General features: G+C 34.6%; 1 protein-coding gene and 1 pseudogene across 2 annotated transcripts; both read left to right on the top strand.

The window, feature by feature from the left end:
* The first annotated feature begins 1,912 nt into the window (after positions 1 to 1,912).
* Positions 1,913 to 6,093, top strand: LOC147483418 (copper-transporting ATPase HMA4-like; annotated as a pseudogene). Its single transcript, XR_015204520.1, has 6 exons — positions 1,913 to 2,114; positions 2,211 to 2,247; positions 2,548 to 2,828; positions 3,565 to 4,310; positions 4,413 to 4,884; positions 5,032 to 6,093. The product of XR_015204520.1 is annotated as a copper-transporting ATPase HMA4-like (transcript).
* Positions 6,094 to 24,291: 18,198 nt separating this feature from the next.
* LOC147483417 (protein LIGHT-DEPENDENT SHORT HYPOCOTYLS 5-like) lies at positions 24,292 to 25,605 on the top strand. The gene has a single exon (XM_086577200.1). It carries the CDS (start codon positions 24,754 to 24,756, stop codon positions 25,456 to 25,458), a length of 705 nt encoding a protein of 234 aa, XP_086433326.1. The 5' UTR covers positions 24,292 to 24,753; the 3' UTR covers positions 25,459 to 25,605.

The raw sequence follows: 25,605 nt of genomic DNA, 5'->3' as shown, positions 1-25,605 counted from the left end.
CGCATGAGAAATAATTGTTACTTTTTGCTTCTACTAAAGTCCATAACTAACTTAGGAATGATTTGCAGATTGAAAGGTGAATAGTAAATTATTATCTCTAAATGATGCTTATTTGTCTCAAGGATTAGTAGTGGCATGTAGGACTTTGGTAGTTTTGCGTGATTCCGTGTGCGGTGTGCAACTTAGGTGCCCGGGCTGAAATGATGGCTGAATCCGAGCCTAATGTGGGTTTTGGCTGGGTGATTGGGTTAGAGCAAGTCCAATGGATAAGCTATAATGGGCTGCTAAAATGTGCCTCATAGGCCCTTTAGCAGTCCCAGTTAAATTTGGAAGCCCAAATTCGAAAAACTAGTACAGTGGAGATTTTTAGCCGTTGTTAAGTTTGGGATACGAACGGTCTTTACGTTAAATTGCAACGGACAGTATAAACTATGTCGTCTGTCTTCCGGAATTTATTATGGCAGCTGTTAGCGAAAGTTTTAAGTTTGGCTTGATTTTTAACTCCTTCCAAATTTAAGACCCTTTTAGCAGTTCCATTGGAATTACATTTTTGCGGTTGGAGTGCTATATTTGTCTTTAACAGCCTATATAACCCCCCATGACTTGCTCTGAGAAAGTCGAGTTTTCTAATTTCAAAGTATTAATGGGCCGAACTTGGACTTAGCGTTCTCTATCAAATTAACCGTGTAAACAGAATCTAATATTCTAATCCAAGACCAAAACTTACAAAAAGGCCGACAAGCCGTAGGTCTTTTCAAAACGAACACTATCAGCTGATTGCTGATTCCATTATTCGAGGACCATTCTTTACAACACCTCGTTGTATAAGGCTATAAGCAAAAGAAGTTGACAAATCTCTTAGGAACGTAGACCATGCCATCTATTAGATGATCCATGTGTTTAGGGTCAGGGGTGAGAGAACTGATCTTGGAATCATCTAACATATGTCCGGCCACTAGCTGTTGTGATGATGCTTGATAAAATACTTGAAGTAGTGATGTTTGATATAAACAGGTAAGTATATAACGCAACAATTAAAGGGCAAATGTTTAGCAGTAAGTAAGCCTGACAAAAATACTAGAGTAAAAACAACATGCTTAATTTCATTCTCTAAATAATAATAAGACAATAAAGGTAATTATATGAGAAAGGACGGTCGTCTAAACCAAGATCACCAGTTCTTATAATTTTGAGCTTAGATCAACTTACTAGAGTTTAGCTTGAACAAATTTTGTTAACTGTACCAAAGTGACATTTTATTCTTTATCCTAGAGAACTAGATCTTCCGAACTCCTAGGATTAAGAGCACCTGGTAGTATAACTTGTCAAAATCTTCAAATTTGAAGAAATACTTTGGAATTTTCTGGAATTCGAACTCTAGGTGGCCTCAAATTCGGTCGTGTTACCTATTCGTTCGTATTATTGTTCGTAAATTTGGCAATTTAGATGCGGATGCAGAGCAATATTGGTAATGTCGCGCGCCATTGCAAATGTTGCTGATTTTTTTTTTTTTTTTTTTTTGTACTTTGACCAACACCACGCGCCAGTGGTATCTCCTAATGTCGCGTGGGTTTTTTTTTTTGGAATGGTTGCGTGACACTCCTAATGTCGCATGGGATGTTTTGGAATTGTACATGCGACACTCCAACTGTCGCGGCGACAGTAGTAATGTCGCGTAGGTTGTTTTTTGCTAATGGAATTTGCGACCACCTAGAATTGGTCGAAATTTGCAACCAGATTTTTCAAATTTTTTCAAATCTGAAGAATATACTACCACCACTAATATAAGAATACGCACATTTGACATCTCTCCACCACTTTTTCTGCAGTACAAAAGCCCAAAGCCCTTTATATCTTCAATTGAGAGACGTTAGATATTCGAAAATTCAAAAAAGTCAAGCCTACTGCCTATAAACACTTCATTTTGGTGCGAAAGACAAAAAAAAAAAAAAAAACTTCGCTCCATTCGCCCCATCTCTTTTCCTCTCCGCCATAATAAAAAGAGTAAACCCCTAATTTCACATCTCAGTTTCTTTTCTTATCTCTAAAAAAAACCTAATTTTTTGTTTGAACAGAGTCACGTGTTGGAGAATTGAACTACACGACGAAATAAGGTTGCCTTTTTTGATGTTTCGTTTGTTTTGATTCAATAATTGATTTGTCTTTTTGTTCATAAGTTTGAAAGTTTGTTCTGCTTTTGTTGCTTTTAGGGTGAAGAAGATGAAGCTGTTTGAAGGATTAGAGAAGGTAAATTCATTTCTTTGTTTATTTTTATGTAAAAGATTCAATTTTTAAATGTATTTCATTTTAAAAGTTGAATTTGTTGCTTTAGAGAAGAATAAATAGCTCATTTTTTCACTGAAAGCTTCATTTTATTTAATGAACAGAAGTTTAGTTGATGATTACTTGAAACTTAGAGCTTGTTTGGATAACCTTGTTTTTATGTGGAAATTAAACAAGCGAAGATAGAAGTTGTAAAGTGTTAGCATTTCTTTTTTTTTTTTTTTTTTTTTTTTTTTTATTTAATTTTTTCGTTTGATGATATAGATGTTGAAGTTTCAAGACAAGGAAATAGGAGTGAATGGGAAACATGATCTTAAGGCTCCTCTACTGCAACCTAGGGAGAGTGTTGCAGTTACAGTTTCTCAACCAGATCATAAAGAACATAAAAAAGTAGGACGGTTATGTTTAAAGTCGGAGGAATGAAGTGTGCTTCTTGTGCAGTATCAATAGAATCAGTTCTTGGAAAGAGTAATGGTATCGAGAGTGTAGTGGTGTCACCACTCCAAGGCCAGGCAGTAATTCGATTTATACCAGAGTTGATCACTGTAAGTTAATATTTTGAAATCTTTGTTTTGGACATGTTTTCTGTCATTACAATTTACGCTATGTTTGGTAAAGCAAAAGATTGCACATCCCTTGCTCAAAGTGATGTACCGATGCCTTAGAGTACGAATTCTCAACTTGTCTTGTCCTGACATATACCTCGCTCAAAGTCATGTCCCAGACGACTTTGATCAACTTTTATAATTTGGTACAGGAAGGAAAGGCTGAGTTCACAGCATTTTGACGGCGAGGTGTTATGGGGACCACTTACCGAGACAAAACGAAAGCTTTCAAAGTCACATTGTTGATTAAAAATTTCCCAACGATTCTTTTACTTAAAAATTTCTCATACCGAGAACAACCATAACGGCATCTTATAAGCACTAAAACAATATGTAGAACCTACCACCACTGGGTTATGCACCTCGTGCCGCAAGACACATCTTATCTTTCTGTAGGCTAAGACTTTGAGTCCATATTCCATGTGTATGTGGAAGCTCATTCCTGTTAGAAAGAAATATTGTTCCATGTTATTTGTTAATAATTCTTGAATGTTTTTAACTGTTGACATTTTGAAATTTAATGGTCCGCCTTTTGATGATATGACCTTGAGAATGTTACAAGCCATTGCATTTCTATCAGATGACTTTAGTTTCAAATTTATATATACTCTAGGGTTTTGATACAGACAATAACTAGAAAGTAGAAATTTAGAATATTTTTGTTTTTTCCACTTAGGTGCAAGCAATAAAAGAGACCATTGAAGATCTCGGTTATCTGGCTAATGAGATCCAGGAGCAAGACATAGCCGTATGCAGGCTCTGAATTAAAGGAATGGCATGCACCAGCTGCTCTGAGTCTATAGAGCGTGCCCTTTTAATGGTTGATGGAGTAAAGAAAGTGGTGGTTGGCCTAGCCCTAGAAGAAGCAAAGATCCATTTTGACCCAACTCTCATTGATTCTGACCAGCTCATTGAAGCAGTTGAAGATGCTGGGTTTGGAGCCGATCTTATAAGCCCTGGGGATAACATTAACAAAGTACACTTAAAACTTGAGGGTATTAATTCTCCTGATGATTTGAATATCATCCAGTCTGCCCTACGGTAAATTGAAGGTGTGAACCATTTTGAGATGGATGTTTCAGGAAAGAAAGTGATTATTGTCTATGATCCAGATCTCACTGGTCCAAGGTCTCTCATAGAATGCATCCAAGCAGCTGGACAAAGCCCCAGCCTTTACCACGCGACCTTGTATGTTCCTCCAAGACGAGGAGAAGCAGAACACCAGCATGAGATACAAGGCTATCGGAATCAGTTCCTTTGGAGCTGCCTCTTTTCCATCCCAGTGTTTACCTTCTCCATGATACTACCTATGCTTCCTCCTTATGGGAATTGGTTGTCCCATAAGCTTCACAACATGTTCACCATTGGAATGCTTCTGAGGTGGCTCCTTTGCACACCAGTACAGTTCATTGTCGGCCGAAGGTACATATTTATATCAGTTGAGAATAGTTCATTACCTCTATTTATGTGATGCCTATGCCTGTGTGGGAAACCCTGTACCTTTATTTATTGTTGATGTTTCAGGTTTTACATCGGAACCTACCATGCATTGAAAAGAGGATCTGTCAATATGGATGTCCTGGTTGCATTGGGAACTAATGCTGCTTACTTTTACTCTGTTTATAGTTTAGTGAAAGCATTAAGTTCGAATTCTTTCGAGGGGCAGGATTTCTTTGAGACCAGTACAATGTTGATATCATTTATTCTCTTGGGGAAGTATTTGGAGGTGGTGGCCAAGGGAAAGACTTCAGAAGCTCTAGCAAAGCTCATAGATCTTACTCCAGAAACAGCGTTTCTGCTGTCTTTGAATGGGAATGGAAATGTGATATCAGAAAATGAGATAAGTACTCAACTAATACAAAGAAACGATATAATAAAAATTGTTCCAGGGTCTAAGGTTCCTATCGATGGGATTGTTGTAAGGGGTCAGAGCCATGTCAATGAGAGCATGATCACTGGAGAAGCCAGGCCCATTGCCAAAAGGCCAGGGGACAAGGTTGGTTTTTCATTCTGTTTTATGTTGTTTCCATAGCATATTTCAATGTCTCCTTTTCATTCTTAAGATTTTAATCGAAGTGCAATTTCTTCTTTATTACATACTGCTTCACCAGTTCACCTGCTTCCGTTGTGGGTGTTCTTACAGGTTATTGGTGGAACCATGAATGAGAATGGATGCTTACTAGAAAAGGCTACTCATGTTGGATCAGAGACTGCATTGTCGCAAATAGTTCAGCTAGTTGAAGCAGCTCAGCTTGCTAGAGCTCCCGTTCAGAAACTAGCGTACCAGATCTCCAAGTTCTTCGTTCCTATAGAAGTTCCTCTCCTATTGAAAAAAATAATAATCTAGACATTTCTAATTAAAACGATAATGATTTTACTATTAAAATGGGAATCTTTCTCCTATTAAAACAGGAATTCTTCATCTATTGAAAAGGAAAAAAATTAGCATATATATAATTAAAACGAGAATTCTATTCCTATTAAAACGGGAATCACACTTCTAAATTAAGTTAACTATTTAAACGAGATTTCTATCCTAATTAAAAAATAGATTTTTAAAATTTAATTAAAATAATTGTTAGAAAATTAAAAAGGATTAACAACGAAAATTGAAATCACAATTTGTTATGAAATTTCTATATATATAATTATGATTGTTGAGTAAGTTTTCAAAAGAACCAGTGCGTATACACGGCCCTATTTTCTAATACGCTTAAAACTTTCAACAAAGATCATGCATTCATGCACCACCTAAAGGCATTTTTCTTGGATTAAAATTAAGATGCCCCACCATTGGTTTCTGTCGTCTCTGGTCTATAGTGTATTATTATACACAACTTTTACTCCAATATATATACACACATGTATGTTAGGACTTAGGAGGGTCAATTTACCAGCTATGTTAAGAGACAAAAGGGGTAAGCCATCTAGCCTATTTCAGTTATCTATAATCTCCAATCTTGATTAGCATAAAAGTCTTAATCTAAGATCTTTAAGTTTTATAGACTTATCCAAGATATGCAGATGCTTCCTTAAATTATTTGGTTGATAAGCTAATGATAGATAGCTCGGACCATCTTCAATTATCGATAGGGTCTGGCCGGCAAGTTCAACGTAAAGGACCAATTAGATTGCGTAGTTATCAAGTTGAGTGTAAAATTCTTGTAAGTGTTTAAGCAAATCTTTGGACTCTAGCTACCTGAGTTAATATATACTATATATAGATAAAATTTAAATTAAAGGACAAATTATATTCTAAACTATTTGTCGACTGATACCATGTTAGTTAGAGCATCTCTAGGTGGCTTTATATTTGGTCGCATCCTTCAAATTTGAAGGAATGCGTCGGAATTTGCCGAAATTCCATCTCTAGGTGGTAGTATTTGTGGTCGCATAACCCGTTTGTTGTTCAGATTTTTGTTCGCAAATTTGGCAATTTGGATCTTGATCGCGGAATGACATTTAGTAATGTCGCTACCATTCGCGAAATGTCGCCCACTTTTTTGACTTTGACCAAGACCACGCCGCCGGTGTAATCGCATAACCAATTCTAATGTCGCTGGGTTACTTTTTTGGTTGGTTGCCCACTCTTAATGTCGCTAGCGGGTTGTTTTTTTGGACATTTAAGACGCTGGCCGACAAGATAAATGGCGCTACGGCAACAATTGCACCGGGCGGCGACAATTTTAATGGTGCGTGTGGTGGCCCCTACAATCAAATTTATATTCGAAATTTGCGACCACCTAGAGTTGGTAGAAATTTGAGATCAGGTTTACAGTAGCATTCTTCAAATATGAAGAGTATGCTACCACCACCTAGAGATGCTCTTAGGGTGCAGTGTGACCCTTCGTACTTTTGGTGGCTTCTTAGATTTAAACTTTCTATTTCCTAATTAGAACCAACCTTGAACCTTCCAACTTTCCAAGAATAATATTTGGTTGACACCCGAATATGTATTGCTGTATTTCGTATGTAATACCAAATCCAATTATAATAGTGTTTTTTTTTGTTGGTGCATAGCAAGGCCCAAAATATCGATATCGATCAATATATCGGTGTACCCAAAAACCGATATATATCGGATATATCGGATATATCCATTATTTTGGTGACTATTCCAAACTATTTAAAATATCGAAAATATCGGATATATCGGAAATATATCGGAAATATCGGATTTATATTAAAAAATAATAAAAAAAGTCAACCGATATATATTGTAAATATCGGATATATCGATTATATCGGTGATATAAAGTTTTATATCGGAAATTCCGATATATATCGGAAAAAAAAGAGTTCTATATTCGGTGGATATATGTCGAAAATATCGATGTCGGTGTACCAATATACCGATATATATCGGCGATATATCAGATATATCGGCGATATTTTGGTCCATGGTGCATAGTAGTGTTTTGGTACTGTACAAAATGTTTAGTGTAGTTCTACTTCTATGGGAGAACATCGAAAATAATGCATAACATTATGAGGTTTTGGGCTCTTGCTCATTCCCAATTTATAAAGAAATAGAATTGCACTCTCCAACCATATAATGCAACTAGGTAGCGCAATATGGCTAGTTTATATCGGAAGCTGTTGAATATTTTGATTTTTTAAATAATTCAAAATAATGATAAGAGTTGAAAAACAATTAAATTTCAAATTTTGCTCATTTATTTTGCAATTCCGGATTTAGAGTTTTTCAGAATTCTAAAGTCCTGAATTATGATTGAAACATTAATGATCTCACGACGCATTGACAAATTTAGAGATTGATATCTATGAGGTGACTTATTAATATCGACTAGTTAGCATTCCGACACGGTGCGATACGTCGGTTACACTCTTATTTGGTGCTCAAAAATAAAAATAAAATAAATAAAATAAGAGTAGTTTCGTAATTTACAATATAAGAGCAGTTTCATAATTTAAATAAAATATATGAATTGTTATGTAATTTACTCCGAGTATACAGAGTATAGAGACTATTATATTTTATTATAAAATATAAAAACTATTCAGTAATTACCAAAAAATATATAATATATAGATTGTTCTATAATTTATCTAAAATATAGGGATTGTTTCGTAATTTAATGCATCTAACATAGAGTCAATGTGCTAAATCAAAAGAAAATGTCTAAATTTTATCTCTCAAATGCCAATTTTATTCTCTCCTCACATTTACCTGTCAAATGCCAATTTTATTCTCTCTTGACATATGTTATTACATACCAATGATATCATTCCTTAATAATCAAATCTAAACAGGAGTATGACGGGAAAAAGCCACTGTTTATCGAACCAAACTCTTTAAAATAGTTAAATTGGAGTTAGTCTAAGTTTACCTAATTAAGTCAGAATTATTTGATTAAGTGGGTTGGTTTTTGTATTAAAGATTGGGCACAGATTTTACTTTACAAGGACAACCTACGTTTCGTAGAGTGCATTTCCATAGCTAGGTCGTTTGATTGCTGGAGGGATTGAATGATTGTAGGGAATCGTTTTGTGGTGGGGTAAGTTTTGGCATAAATTAGTGTCCAAAAATCCTACAAAAATTTTAGTAGGGTCAAGAAAATTGACATTTGTTCTTCAAATTTCAGGGGTTTGAGTGAAGGAGGCATAGGATTCGGAAAGCTTTATTTAAAAAATTAATAAAAGCTAAGAGAGTGCCGTACCATGCAACCGCCATCTCGTCGTGGGTTACTTCTCTTAGTGGGCTATCATTTTGACCCACAATCTTAAATTATGAAATAGCGACTATATGGTGTTAGATTTTGAATCTAGACCATGTGCAACGGGGCTGCAACCTCTTTCATCTATCGTCGTCAAAGTGTATCGAGATATGCAGACAAACACAAGGATAAGCATATCTCGATGGATGAAAAAAGTTGCAAAAGAAATTCACTCTTGGCGAGTACGATCTCGATCCCACGCAAATTGTTGAAGTATGGACATTAGATATCAACTATAATGAGGGCCGGATATATAGTTATATACCAACATTTTATTCTCATATATATTGTCAAATTTGTAAAGTGATGATCTCAACACAAATCGAATTCGCAAAATTGCTCTGTGTGCTTTGTTTTAGTTTAGTTGTATAAGCATTCATTGGACGCTTTCGTTAAGTTTTAATCTAATTTTGTTAGAGTGCTCATTTTCTTAACAAAAAATTGAAGGTGGAGTATAGGCTGTTAATGGGTTTCAATAATTCACTAATCGACCCAAACCAAACCGTTAAAATTGGTTTGGGTTTTGGTAATTTGGTTTGTCCACTACCGAATTGATAAGATATTGGTTTGGTTTTAAGTTTGCCCTCCACCAAACTAATAAGATGACATTTTAGTAATATTTATGATTAATTTTATGTAAATTTTATAAATTGTGTGTTAAAATTAATCGATTTGATTTAAGATTTAATTGGTTTTATAAATTTCGGTTTGGTTATTCGGGTTTAGTTTACAACTAGATTTTGGAACCGAGCTTTAAGATATTTTGCTTGAAGTAAAAAACCTCTTTTTTTGTTGGTGCACAATTTTTTGAACATTTTGAAAATCAATTGGTAAATATTAAACCAATCAATTATGATAAAACGTGAGAACATTGTAGACTTAATCCTGATTATTTGTCATCCATTGCAAAATAACTCCTCTGAGCTGCTCTAAGTACACTAATATTGTCCGACCTATCGTTTAACAATCAATTTTTTATTTTCATTTGTTTCATTCCCCATTTATCGTTTCTTCATCCTTATATTGCACCTCCTGCATAATTATCTTAATCTTGGCCTCCATGTGCTCATACTTAATCAAGTTCCTGTTGTCTCATATCTCTATCATTAAAAACATGATGATGTAACCTCTAAATTGGATTATGGAGAGGATGGGGATGCATTAATTATAAGTTTTTCATAATAACTGTGATAGAACAATCTCTTTGCTAATGGTGCGGTGTTTACTCAAAGTATAGAACAATCTCTTCACAGATCCTCATTATTAGATCATTTGATATGATTATGATTGTTCTATATGTAGAAATCTAGAGTTGACAATAGCATTTCTATAATTGTTGTATATAGAAAGACAAAGTCAATTCAAACAATTGAAGTTTTCTAATAGTTTAGATATCTCTTAATTAATTAGAGTTAGAACATGTAACTTTTCGATATTAGGTATTCTGGATACCACTGCTCATAAGTCATATTATGCTAAAAATTTTAGATCCTTACAGAAATGACGAAAAAAAGTAAAGAAGTTCACTGAAGATCAAAACCCAAGCATAGAACAAAAAACAAACTAAGCAGAACTACTGCTAGAATTAAACGGAACGACAGCCAACATTGTGTGATTTCTAAGCTTTGACTTGGTTATAGAACTTGAACTTCTCCACTATGGCGGCATGGCCAAACTTGAAGTGTATGTATATCTAATACAGGCTACCTTTCCAAGCTTGTATATCTTCTTGTTCATCTACGTATAATAGTGATATCCATTCTTCTCTGCCCTAGCTATAGTGAATGAAACTCTAGCTGGATGCCAAACACCAATACAGGCTACCCTAAGCAAATCCCTATGAGTCTTTCCAAGAAGGCGACTAACACCCCATTGAGTCACCACACCCTCATAGCCTATGAAACACGAACAAACCTCTTAGCGGGCTGTAAATCTGCAGGAGAGGTGGAGAAAGGGGAGCAAACTGAATGAACCCAGTTTCAAAACTTATCGATATTTATAGGGACAAAGAAACTCGAGAGTGAGTAGTACGATCAATATTCTTATATTCCAGTAGTTTTCTCCATAATTCGGTGCCGAAAGGTGTTATCATATTCTTCTAAATGTTGTCTGCATGAGCATGAGGTCAAGCTAGATTAGATACCTAATTACATCATATGAATGTAACAGTAAACAAAACCCCAAATTAAATATTTGCAAAATTGATTTGTGAAGCATTAGTAGTAGGTGCATATGACCTTAGTCACACAAATCGTGTGAAGTGCCTACCGCTCCCGCTCTAAAACCTCGCTCTCACGGTTTAAGTGCCAATCCCTCATAAAACCCCGCTCTGAGATTTTTAAAACCGCGCTCTCAATTGTTGCAACCACGCTCTCCGAAATCTCAACGAAAATCGCCTCTTTCCTTCAACAAAAAAAATTGAGAACTACCTTAGAACTTATTTTAGGTCTATCTACAAGAAGTTTCAGTTGAAAGGAGTAGTATTTGGGTTGAGATGATAAAAAAATCAAGCTTGACGTGTGTGTGTTCACTGGTTTACATGACTTCTGGCACTGTGTTCTTGGCAAACAAAGAGAGGAAGGAGAGAAGAGAGTGGAGTTGGATATTCTATATTAAAAAAAATAATAAAGAACTAAAGATAATGAGTTGGTAGTAATCTGGACTAAGAAATTTCATATGTTTATTTTCTTTTTCTATTTTTGTAACTATATTTCTTTTCATTTTGAATATCTAAGCTTTACTTTGTTTGAATAATTTTTTTTACTACTTTGTTTTACAAATATGTGTATTATTTATATATTATATACGCCGCTCTCAAGGCGCACTGAAACACAGAGCTTCTCAAGTTAGGCGCTCTTACGCTCCCGCTTCCGCTCTCGCTCTCGCTCCAGCTCAGCGTTCTGGTGACTAAGCATATGACAACTTTTTTGCACATATATGAGTTTTTCATAATAATTAGTACATATCCTAAACTCGTCAGTTGTTTGGGTAAAAACCAACAAAACCACACCAATTCAATCAGTTCCGAGTCTTAAATTTTAATCAACTTGTAAAACTCTTGATACTATACTAAGTTGCATGTATAACAATGACCCAATGATTATAACCTTTTTAATCAGCTTAGAGAATACTTCTTGGCTTCTTGCCTAAACATAAGGCAAAATGGTACACCTCAATTATTATTATATATATATATTTTTTACGTGAATTTCCATTTGGCATTAAACTTTTAACCTTATTATAGTATATTGGTGGATGTATCTCAACAGAATTTCACCTATTTTTTTAAGTTGTTAAGCATTGGTACATATGCAAATGTTGGTGTTTGTTATTTTGTTTTTCCAGCATGATGTGGATGCCGGTGTACTAAAGGAAGTATCTTAGCTGATGGTACGGTGCAGTGGTGACTGTTAAGGGTGCAAGATCGGTTAACTTGCGTCACCGACTCGACCTTCCACTTCCCTTAAATGGCTCCAAAAATGGCCCAACTTCTTGGCTTTTAACTCTTGTTGAACATCTCTGTCTAGTTTCTCATAGCATACCAAGGTGTTTAAAAAAGTACAAAGGGCTTGCTCAGTACCATTCAATAGGTTAATAATTCTACGAGAGTATGCCAACATTATTCCTGTTCTTTGGTATCCAATGACAACTATTATAGCTTAGCATCGTAGTCTAATTATTCTCAGCCAAAATAAATAATAATAAATCAACAGTGGATGAAAATTCCCCGATAATGTGGTTTAGTTTCATCACTTTAGTTATCATATAATGAAGTCACCACTCAAGTCATCATACATGAGAACGTGAAAGGATTATTTATTAGACGTGAGAAGACATAGATCTTCTATATTTATCAAAATAGAGCCGTCTATAATGTTTCCATCTTCAATTAAGTCTCAAAATAGGGGTTCCATACCGCCCAGACCATGTACACTCTCGAGGCAATTATAGATAGTTTCCTAATATCAAATAAATTCTATTGTGAATTTCCAAAAGTTCCTAATCAAGGTTGAAGTGGCACGAAGAAGTCCAACAATTTTTGGTTTCGATCGTGTAAACAGGTACAAAAAATGAGCTGCCATAAACAAGTATAGGTAGTTAAATCAAATTAAACTATAATGTAAGTAAATTGAGCTTATGTCCCTTCATAGGAGTGAGTATACAAAGACCATAAGAAATAATATAATTGTTTTAACTTTGATCAACTAAGGTAGTTCTGCTTGCCATGCTATGCTTTCATTATAACCAAGAGAAGAGAAAACGATCATCATTGCACATTATTGCAACATAGATAAGGTTTCCCCAATGATTTGTATTAGGATAAAACAATGTAAATCGATCATGCAATGATTATTACATGACCAATTAGTATGATCGCAAATTAGAGTCAATGCAAAGACTTTAGATTTTGATGGTACGGTGCAGTGGTGATTGTTAAGGGTGCAAGATCGGTTAGCTTGCGTCACCGACTTGACCTTCCACTTCCCTTAAATGGCTTCAAAAATGGTCCAGCTTCTTGGCTTTTAACTCTTGCCGAACATCTCCTTCTAGTTTCTCATAGCGTACCAAGGTGTTTGAAAAAGTACCAAGGGCTTGCTCAATACCATTCAATAGGTTAATAATTCTAGGAGAGTCTGCGATATTACTCTGGTTCTTTGGTATCAAATGCCAATTGCTATAGCTTAGCATCGTCGACTAATTATTCTCAGCCAAAAGAAATAATAATCAATCAATAGTAGACGAAAATCCTATAACAATGTGGTTTAATTAGTTTCATCACTAAAGTCATCATACAATAAAGTCACCACTCAAGTCATCATACATGAGAACGTGAAAGGATTATTTAGACGTGTCTTCTATATTTATCAAAATAATAGACTCATCTATAATGTTTTCATCTTCAATTAAGTCTCAAAATAGGGGTTGCATACTGCCCATACCATATATACTCTCGAGGCAATTATAGATAGTTTCCTAATATCAAAGAAATTATGTTGTGAATTCTCAAAAGTTTCTAATCAAGGTCGAAGTGGCACGAAGGAGTCCAATAATTTTTGGGTTCGATCGTGTAAACAGGTACATAAAATGATCTGTCATAAACATGTACATAGTAGTTAAATCAAATGAAATTATAATGTAAGTAAATTGAGTTTATGTCCCTTCATAGGAGTGAGTATACAAAGGCCATAAGAAATAATATAATTTGTTTCTACTTTGATCAACTAAGGCAGTTCTGGTGGCCATGACATGCTTTCAATATAACCAAGAGAAAAGAAAAAGATCGTCACTGCACATTATTGTGGCATAGATAAGATTTTCCCAATGATTTGTATTATGACAAAGCAATCTAAATCAAGAATGTAATGGTTATTACATGACCAATTAGTATGATCGCAAATTAGATTCAATGCAAATACTTTAGATTCTTTAATTTTTATATTTATTTTCTCACAACTAACGAAAAATGTACATGCTTATAATTATTTCAATTTGGTATAAGATTATGTTTCCTATTTTTAAGGAAATAATTGATATAAATTCCAAATTGAAAATGGATTCCTATTTTTGAAGTTCTTTCCTCCAAATTGAAAAAAGGTTCCTATTTTTGTAGTTCTTTCCTATTTTTTAGGAATTAGGAATTGGAATACTTGAAGCAATTCAAAATCGATGGACTCTTATGAGATAGTGCCAAGTAGATATCCACATCACCACAACTCCATTAGGAGAGGCCACCTCGGAGAGAGAAAAATCTTTTTTATAGGTGTCTCATTTAGTATATATACATGGTTTTTTACCCGGCCATATGGCCAGACTCTTTTAGATATCACGAAAAAATGAATCCTATATGAAGATATAACTATCAAGTTAAGTATATACATGTTGTGATCCATCCTATGAATAACATAATTTTTTTGGACAACTGCATCAAGCAACTGCATTTGTATGACTCCTCTGCGTATCTATTGGTACTTGGCCACCATAAATCAATCCAGTGTTCAGATATGTTCATTTCGATTGTTAGGGATCAAATGTACGAATTCTTGCTAATGCAATCTATTGTTCAGATCTGTTTGTTTCGATTGTTAGGAATCAAAAGAAGAAATTTTTGCTTATGTTGGATGGAAACAAATTTCACTATGCAAGCGCTCTCATATTTGAATTATTTCAAGTAAAATGTTTCTTCATATTGAAATTATGACGTTGAAAAAGAAGCACATATGATGTTTCAAGAGTGTAACCAATGGGCAAGATGCCAAGATTCTACACTAACAGATATCATTTTCATAATTAAGTAACTACTACCATTCTTAATTAGAGACAAATGTCATTAATTTATTGTTGCTCAAAATCCACTGTATATTGCCTTGTGCCACTCTACCATATTCTTTTTCAATCTTACTTTCTCCGAGTATGATGCCACACTAAACACCATCATATCGGATACTTCAATCACAATGAGTATTTTAAATGTTCCTTTAATTTCAACATAATTACGATTATACATATATGATACACTAATTCCTAGAATGAATATAGACGGAATAACAAACCTAACTATGATCTTAAAGTTATATGTGCATAGTTCACTGCCATTGTACATACATAGAAAACAATAGAAGTAAAGTGAGATATGTATATGAAGCAATAAAATTGATTATAGGTATAAGAGCTTCAAATCTAAATGTTAAAAAGTTAGGCCAGTACCTTAAACAATATTCATCAATTAATTCCTATGGTCATGCGCCTAAATGGCTAAATGAGTATAACGGAGTTGATGGAAGTTGTACATGCAAACTAAGGTAGTGTGAAAATTTTCAATTTTTTTGAAATCAACTAAGTAATAAACATTCGTATAAATTGAAAAGTATCAAACTATTAGTGTGACACATTGAATAGAATTGTGAATATCATACAATCAATGTACCTTTGACCTGAAGCCAAAATAGATGATCATAGTCCGGAGCAGGAGGTCAGAAAGCCTCTCACTCTCTTCTTCATTTCCTGAGAACCGTTCAAACATTGCAATAGAAGTATACACAACTTTCTTCACTGTTTTAGACTTCAAACATGCATGCTTGTATAATTCCAATAGTTCCATCTATAGACGTTTTGATTAAATTGTCTTTGGGTATATTTTGTTCAAAATCCATAGGATGAGAGACGTAAAAAACACCAACGCATCCATCAATAGCTACTTCAAAACTTTCTAGCTTTTCAAGATCTGCATAAAATAATTGTAACTTTTGTCGTGCACCAAGGAAATTAATGAGTTGGTTTGTATCTTCCTTGAATCCCAGATAAAAAATGAGTATGGAATGTAATTATGAATATGATTAGAAGCTATAAATTGCATTTAACGTATAATACTATCAATAAAAAAACACGACATTCCTGTAACAATAATGTAAAATTAAAATGGCTGACAAAAGAAATAAGTGAGTGAATCACATAGCTCGGACAGAGTAACCATGTTGAAGGACCCTCATAATCAGCCATGAAGCTATATATCATGCACCACCTGTTACACAAACTGCACCTTTCTCGCATTCCATTTTCAATGAAGAGAGGTTAGAACATTTGTCCAAGGCTCCAAGCTAGATTGTGAGGCCTTCATTAGCAATTAACCAATGCAGTCTTAATTAAGTTGATACTTTTGACTATCTTTGTAACTATTTGAATATTTAGATGATCATTGTTAGTATTTTTATCCTTTCTCTAGAAGAGTTATGCCCATAATGGGATCTTTGAACAGTTATGAAGTAAATCATGATTAAAAATTGATTATGTTATATTGAAAGAAACTCTGATATAACGTACAAATAATTTAAACCTCTTTTGTTGATTTAGTGAGTGTTTAATGAGGAGACCACTTACAATAGATTTTGCAGGGTTTTTTTTGTAATGGAGATCAGCTAAGGACTTACTTTAAAATATATTGGGTGTTTGAAAGAGTACTAAGGCTGGGTATTTTCTCATTACCATTCAATAGGTGTTTCGGCAATAAGCTGCTTCAACACAACGAGAGCAATGGTAAAGAACGCACTAAGAAACAGAGGAATTTGATGTTGGGGAGATGAAACCGAACCAAGATAATGGTCACCCCACGCACTCCAAGATCTATTCTCTAGGGATCAAGTTTCCACGTATTTCCTTATGAAAAATAATGTGGTATTTATATAGGTAGAGTAGAGAGTCCTTGTAGCTCAAGTATTCTCGTATCTTGAGTAATTGTGATAGAATATAACTGTCAACTGATAATTATCTCTTTGATTAGAAATGAATATGGACCTAAATCAATATACATTAGTGGCAAGTTATGTGGCTAAGGTTCAGCCTTAGACACATGCGTTAATGTGCATGTACATTGATCCATAGTATTGCAAATTGGGCTTTAGCCCTGTTGATTAAACGAATAAAGTGGAGACCCCTACTAATGGACGTTTGCCACGTAGGTGGGGGTCAAAACAATAGGTTAATAATTCTAAGAGAGTCTGTCATCCGTGGATATATATATGAGCTGAAATTAAGAATAATACTTCAAAAACACTTTCTCAAGGATGAGTTTTGCAATGCCAGTGGGTTTTTCAACCTCTTTCATCTTCAAATTGCTTCCAATCAACATTCTAAGGTAAGCAATTCGAATCCGTCGTGCTTCTTTAATCAGTACAACTCAGGTTGTTCATAATATTGTAGGTTGTGTGCATGTGACTGTTGGTTATGTTCGTGAAGTTAAGCTATCTCGACAAACAAGGAAATTCATAGATTGTCAAAGTGCTTCTCATCGAACACAACCGAGTATTCGAAAGAAGTCAGGATTGAAGATATGTCAGGTAGATTTTGATCAGTAGGATTGAGATTGAATTGAATCTAGCCTAGGCCCTTTTTCTCATTCAGCCAAAGAAAAAATAATACAATCAGGAAGAGATAAGAGGGAGACTCGAGGCCAGTATAGGAAAATCTTTCGGTTTTCTAAAAGTTTTCATTGAGAGAGAAATCTAAAGCGGGCAGTTTTATTAGAGATCCACATATCATTAAATGGTCCATGTGGCAGAACCAAGTACCGAAAAGTTGCTACATAAGAAGGAAATTTTCCACCTCAAGTATTATGCTTTAATATATAGAGAGATAATAGCATATATATCTTTTCTGTTCTGTTCGGTTCGATTCGGTTTCAAATTTTTAATAGCACAACCCAAACCGATCTTATTACATCCCAAGGGTGTGGAGCATAGTAGACACAACTTGGTACAACTTTTTGCCTTTCACTTAACCAGAGATGTCCACATCCAGAAGCAGCAAAATGTTTGACGTTTTACTGTTGCATGTGTTTACGTGTACTATAATACAATGCATTAATATCCCACACATTTAGCAAGAAAAAACTAGACATCACCTCCTTTTTCTGTGTCTAATCGCCATAAATTCGTCATTCTGAAGATGTGTCTTCAGTCGTATCTCACTGACCGATCGTACACAAATTTAAAGTGTATATAATTCATACTTGTGATTCAAAAGTGGTAGACGAGGCTTCCCTGATTTGGAATGCATTGAGTATGGATAAATTTCTCGATATGTTTCTTTCCCTCGTTAGTCATTCCAATGACTGACTGCTTTTCAATAATTTCTTGCAAAAAACAAAGAAAGCAGAAAAAGAACGTTGCGGTGACCGGTGATATTGCCAGCAATGGTATGATTTTTGATGGAATTTTCTCCCTCGATATGAATTTACGGAAATTTCGAGGAGACTGGAATTTTGGTATAGCTTTGTCGCTTGGTATATTAATGGAATGGGCAAATGGCTTAATAGCCTCGCTAAAAAGACACTAATTTCAGAATCTTGAAAACGATTTTTTATCACCTGAAGACCAAAAGAATTGACTTTTAGCGAGTGGCCTCTATGCAACTCATCAAGTGCATATTACGGTATTACCTGTTTCTGTCCCTTTGCAACTTTGAGGATGTTTTACGAGTCCGATTTTGCTGTCCTTAAAAAGTGTCATCGGGTATTTTTGGCTTGCATTGAATTATACGTCAGCGGGTATGTGTACACTTGAAGCACTATGTAAACGGCTTCGATCTTTTTTAGATAGCTAGAAACCAAAATTTTGGACGGCATAACTCAGTTAGTCAGGACCGAAAATATCATCTGATATATCGATATATCGGTGATATATTTTGTTTTTTGAAGGGTCTGAAATAGATATATTGAGATAAATTGGAAAAATATATTAAGACAATTTGAATCCGATATATATCATTTTTTTTTATATATCGATCGATATATTTGATATATCCAATTTTGATCTTTGACTCTGTTGACTTTGACTGATTTTTTATTTTTTGTTTCGACATTTCCAATATATATTGCTATATATCGATGATATTTCTAATATTTTTCGATATATTGACACAAAAATTCTGACCAGTTAACAAAAAGAGATATATCTACTGATATATCGATGTTTATGATATATTTCATTTTTTGAAAGGTCCGAAATATCAATTGATTTTGAAAAATTAGGCCTTGGTTTTACGCATACTCTTATTATTTTAGTTAGTGTTTCTATTTTTTGCTCAGGGGGGGGGGTCATCAGTTTATATGTAGCTAAAGCTTGCAATATAATTACTTAATTTTAAGTGTAATGAGTTAGTTGAAAAACATTATAATTAGCTTTTTTGTGTGCGTGTGTATGTGAATGTCTGTTGTGTCCCTGTGACTAATCTTCTTACGAGTTACGACTAAATTTCAAGTTAGAGCGTTTAACTTTTAAGCCAAAATCTAGAGTATCTAGGCTGTAGCCCTCTATCATGCAAGAAGTGAGGGTGTATTGCATGACAAAGTCTATAACCAAAAGATGAGGATGCCAAGGCACCAATAACCAAGGTGTACTCTAGAACTGCCCAAACTTTTAAAGTCAACACTAAATTTACAATTGAGTGTTGTTGTAGCCATGAACCAAAATATCACCGATATATCCGATATATTGCCGATATATATTGATATTTTAGTATACCGATATCGATATTTCCGACATATATCCACCGAATATAGAACCATTTTCCCGATATATATCGGAATTTCCGATATAAAACTTTATATAATCGATATAATCGATATTTACGATATATATCGGTTGACTTTTTGACTATTTTTTAATATAAATCCGATATTTACAATATATTTCTAATATATTTCCGATATTATATGTCTGATATATCCGATATTTTTGATATTTTAAATAGTTTGGAATGGTCACCAAAATAATGAATATATCCGATATATATCGGTTTTTGAGTACACCGATATATTGATCGATATCGATATTTTGGGCCTTGGTTGTAGCTGGTTTTAAGATGATAATTTCACCGAATGGAGATCATTCAATTCTTATTGTTGGGAAAATGGTGTCCTGTAGTGCATCTCGTATTCTAGTTTCTCATGCATAGGTTAACAAGTTATAGAGTATATTTTTGCCTGAAATCCTTTTAATAAACAATATCGCCGATATTTTGTAATTTTTGATATATTGATATAATCGATTGATATATACTATAGATTCGATATAAATATAAATTGTTGATTTTGATCAATTTTTGCCTGATTTTTATTAATATATCAATGATATTTCTGATATAATTGATGATATTTTCGATATACCGACATACAAAACAAATTTTTGACCCGTCAACAAAATGATATATATCTACCGATATATCTCAGTTTTTAGGATATACAATATATTGTTCCAATTCAATATTTTAGTAACTAATATACTACCCTTAAATAGTCAACAATCAACATGGCAATTTTATATTTAAAATAAAATATTTACAGTAGCATGTCATAATTTCATATATGGATTTCAATAATTTCATATATGGATTTAATTAAGGCATGGCATAATATCTTACAAAACACCTCCTCAAATCTCAATAGTTTCTTCTTTTTTATGTTGTTAAATAAATATGTGATTAAAAACATTTCTTTCATTATCAATCAAAAAGTGTGGACTTACTCGGTTGGATAAAATGCTCCTCATTTCGTTTGTTAATTGGTTTTAGTCAAGGTCGTATTCGATCTCATTTTACAGGTTGTATGTACTAGGATAAATATCAAAGTTAGACACGGAAATGGGGTACATAAATTGGCTTTTAGTTTGTTTGCATGCATATAAAATTGTGAGAATCTGTTAAGAATAGGACCACTATTGTGGAATTTAAAAAAAAAACAAAACATTAATGATCATCGTTCGGAAAAAGACTTGGGAATTTTATATCTCAAATGCTGTGTTTGGTTCAAGAAAAATTAAGAATTTTTTTTGAATGTTTGGTTCACAATGGAAAATGAAAAACTAGAAAACAGATTCTTCAAATGTATTCAAAATGATAAAAGCAACATCTATTTTAATGGAGAGGGAGAGAGAGGAAGAGATTTTAGAGATTGCAGGTTTCAAAAAGTTTTGATTACCTATTTAGTTCAAGTTTTATAAGTTTTGATCTAGTACTCCCAAACTACACTCAACTACAACAAACTTTCTCCTTTCCAACCAAACACACAAAATTCAAATTTTTGTAAAACCATTACATGGAAATCCAAATCAAAATATTTATTTTCTTTTAGAATCATTCAGTGAACCAAATACAATCTAAGTGAATTTTTTCCGTCGTTTAAGGGAAAACTTTTATCAATAGGAAGCATGCACGATATATGTGAGAAACCTGAGACTGTTGGTGAAAATATTGGGAAATCTTTTCCATGCCCTCCTATTGCAGAAAGCTACAAATATACTTTGAAATTTGTATATCTTCGTAATTGGGTGGTGGAGATTATAAAATCTGGCCCGAACTAAGATATTTAGAAGCAAAACTGCAAAACACACTAAGAAAATATTATCCAAGTGTACAATTTGCCAATTAATGTATTCTTATTTCTTAGTACTGTAAGATGATTATGCAAGTGTAATTTTGATAAACACACTATATACTTGGACATTTGTATAAACTCCAAGGCTAGCTAGCTGATCCGCTCACAGCCAATTTGTTGTGAATTGGATGTTCAAAAGCTTAAGATAATCTGAGCACGACAAAGGCCTTAGTGGGTTTATCCTCGATCTGTCAGTGTCACCACTCACCACATAGTATGTTGTTTCATAGTGATAAGGAGACTAGCTACAAATTGGAAAATGATTCTGGAATCTGGTTGGAGAGCCTTCCAGTTCGACTTCAGGGTGTCCAATATGGAGCCTAGCTTGGGATGCTTTTGGAGTTTTGGAGTATCGTTCGTAGTGGTTGCAAAACAACACCTTCCTAACTTCCAAAATGTCACAATGCCTAATTTGGATTCATTTATGGTTTCAAGATATCAGTGACTTTGCAATATCTCGACTCTTGAATGTTGACGGCTTGTTGCAGCTGGTACATAATATATCGAAATTTCAGAGCCCCAAAATTTGGTGCATTGCTGTTGGTGTCTTAGCTCAAGGGCACCAATAATGCTGACGACTTCTGAGGGGTCGCCCTTACCAGTTACCACACTGCGGAGCCTATAAAATAGTTGGGCTACAAATGACCTTAATAACATTGGCAATTTTATTTTGGCCACATGAGTAAATGGTTGTTTTTGGAAAAGGGTTTTTTATTGTTTGTAATGAAAGTTGCATCTCCTCTACATATAAAGTTGAAAATATTTGTTTGTTTTTGGTTGAAAACAAAGTCATTTTTACTAATCCAAATGTTGAACATAGTTGTGGCGAAATTATTTATAGTGTTATTTAAAATGGTTCTATCGTGTAGGTTAAAGCAAATAGTACTAATAATAGTGCTGATTGAATCAGTTTGGTTCTAGTAGTCCGTTCTAATGGAAGTTTAGAAGCATATACCATATGTGTTTTAGCATATTGCAATGGAAAAGTACATGAGAAGTAGATTCCACTTAGTTGTTGCAACGCGTGCAAGTTGCAGAGTTCGTAATAGTCTTATTCCTCAAATTATCCCTTGTAAGAAGGTTGTTTGTGATAGCTTTTCAGAAGAACAACCTGCCTCTTTCTGCTGTATCAATGTTCCATATCTGGTTCAAGAGTTGCGGATTATGTCCATTGGCCACAAATAAATAACAATTGGCTTAACTTCACCACATATGCCTATTGGGATTGTAACACAAACCAAGTAGGAATAAATTTTGTCTTATGGAATAATTTTGGTTACTGCATTGGTGCAAGACACAACAAAGACCCAGAAGAGGCAGAGGCACAAGGTATCCGAGGAAGACAAGGCGATTGCAGACAGTGTCTCGCCATTTTGACGAATTGTAAAAGCTTAGCTGAAATTTTGCAACACAAGGGAACAAGTTTATCTTGGGGAGCTACCTCAGTAGCACATGACATTTATGCTCGTACTTCACTGTTGGATGTCTGTTATTTTCATTTTATTCGTAGATATTCTAATTTTGTTGCTCATGCACTAGCTAGTATGGGTAGTTGAGCTCCCCCTTTTTTTAGTTTGAATCCTGCTACAACAAGATCTCTTATTCAGTTATATGTGGATGATGTAAACTCTGTAGGAAACTCTTTCTAAATTTTGGAAGTGTCTTCTTTTTATGAGTTTTATCTATATATAAAAAATAACATTGGCAATTTAATTTTATGTATAAATGATTAAATTACAAATTTACACCACATCTTTATTGCGTATAATGCGGCTTGCCCGAGCTAGCAGGATAATTTGTCATTTTCTATTATTATGATTTTTAATTTTTTTATCTTCTGTGGGACTCAGTCTCAAGTTTTAGTTTTCTTTAGGATACAGGTTATTGATGGTCACTAGTTCGATTCCCCTCAAGGCCACCGGTGAGTCAGTTCTCGGTTGACTTTCCAACCAGGACTTGGGATTAGTCGAGGTGCGCGTAAGCTGGTCTAGACACCTGATTAGCAAAAAAAGAGAAAAAGGAAAAAGAATGCCTCCACGACCAGACGAGGGTGAGTGCCTAGCTCATGGACAATAGGGTACGGAAGTATGATTCAACCTAAGGGTGGAATTCGAGCTAATCAAGCTGCGCTTCAGTATTTTCAAGTTTGGCTCGTTTATTAAGCGAGTTTTGAAAAAAGCTCAAACTTGGCTCATATAATATATGAACGAGCCCGAGTAGTTTGCTTATAGAGCAGAGTTTCATCAAGTTCGTTTGTTACACGAGCTATAATATTGACTCAAGCTTGGCTAATTTATTAAATGAACGAGTTCGAATCGAACTCAACGAGCCGAGCCCAAACCGCTCTGCTCAAATTCCACCCTTAATTCAAGGTTTGAGGTGTAAGAGTATGAATCCATAATTGAACTAGAGGGTGCGTTAATTAAAAATCTCGGGGTGTGCTGTGTGTGCTTACAGGTTGGACGTTTTCTTAGCAAAATAATAATACTGGGATTTAGTTTTTCCAAAAATTAGGAGGTCGCATCTACCCTGCTGGTTCCATCTATGACTATGACTGGGCCGGTGCAGCTATAGCTAAAATTCTTAAATAAAATCGAAAAAGATATTTTATATTTATATATATATATTAAAAAAAAAGGAAAAAGAAGAAAAAAAAAAAGGAGAAGACCCAAAATAAACAGTAGGGATCAAGGGATGTGAACCTGTGAAGTGAGGAACGGAGTCACGTCTAATAGGGGCCACCACGTGAATACAAGCATTAACTCGCTCTCTTGTTCATCCATACTTCACTGTTTACGTCCCATCCTCCCCACTTTTCTTTGCTTCCTTCCTTCTCTCTCTTCTTTTCTTTTCCCTTCCCCATCAAAACCCTCTCCATCTCACAAAAACCCTTCTCTCTTTTTCCTTGTATGTTCTTCTTCTCCTCACCATCTCTCAGAATCCTAACAGTACCCTACCATAGGTAGAATATAGATATAGATCTACTACTCATATAAAGATCAAAGAAAGAAAGAGAACAGAGAAATCTCCTCTTCTAACCAAATACTTGTTCAATGAAAGACCCCTTTGCCACTTGACTTGAAAACCTTACAAGACACAAGCTCAAAACCCCATCCAAACACCAATATACACTTGTTAAATCCAACAAAAATACAAAGATCAAAATTCAGCAAAAGTGACTCTTCAGTGTGAGAGTGAAGTTATGGACCTGACAACATCAGGTGGTGGTAGTGGTGCAACATCAGAACCAAGACCAACTACTGACGTTCCTTCATCTAGTATAGTACCAGTAACAACAGAAGCAGCTGGTTCATCAGTAGCTGCACCACCAAGTCGTTATGAGTCACAAAAGAGAAGAGATTGGAACACTTTCCTGCAATACTTGAAGAATCACAAACCCCCTTTAACTTTAGCAAGATGTAGTGGTGCACATGTTATTGAGTTCTTGAAGTATTTAGATCAGTTTGGTAAAACTAAAGTGCACTTATCTGGGTGTACTTATTTCGGGCATCCCAATCCACCAGCACCATGTGCTTGTCCATTGAAACAAGCTTGGGGTAGTCTTGATGCTTTGATTGGAAGATTGAGAGCTGCTTATGAAGAAAATGGTGGAAGACCTGAATCAAATCCGTTTGGTGCAAGAGCAGTGAGAATATATTTAAGGGAAGTAAGAGAAGGACAAGCTAAAGCGAGAGGTATACCTTATGAGAAGAAGAAAAGAAAGAGACCCCCAACAACATCAACAGCAATTGTTCAAGTGGGTGATGGTAGTAGTGGCAGTGGTAGTGGTATTGGTGATGGAAGTGGAGGTGGAGTTGGTGGTTCTAGTTCAGATGCTGGTGGTGGGATTGTTACTGTTGCTGGTTCTAGTAGTACTCTTGTTGTTCCCACTACTACATCACAATAGATTTTATTATTTCTTCTATTTTTTACTTTTTCAATTTTCTATTTATAATTATAATTTGAGATATATATTTATATTGAGATTCTCTCTATAATTTTGTCAATCCATGAACAATTTTAGCTGAAAGAAAGTCTTATGATTACATGTGAA

Source organism: Coptis chinensis, chromosome 8 (genome assembly GCF_015680905.1).
Source record: "Coptis chinensis isolate HL-2020 chromosome 8, ASM1568090v1, whole genome shotgun sequence".
Lineage (NCBI taxonomy): Eukaryota > Viridiplantae > Streptophyta > Magnoliopsida > Ranunculales > Ranunculaceae > Coptis > Coptis chinensis.
Note: the sequence above shows the minus strand (reverse complement) of the source record. Positions and strands in the feature narration are given on the sequence as shown.

Coding starts and splice junctions, on each gene's coding strand:
- LOC147483417 (XM_086577200.1), top strand. CDS start 24,754: ATGGACCTGACAACATCAGGTGGTGGTAGTGGTGCAACATCAGAACCA.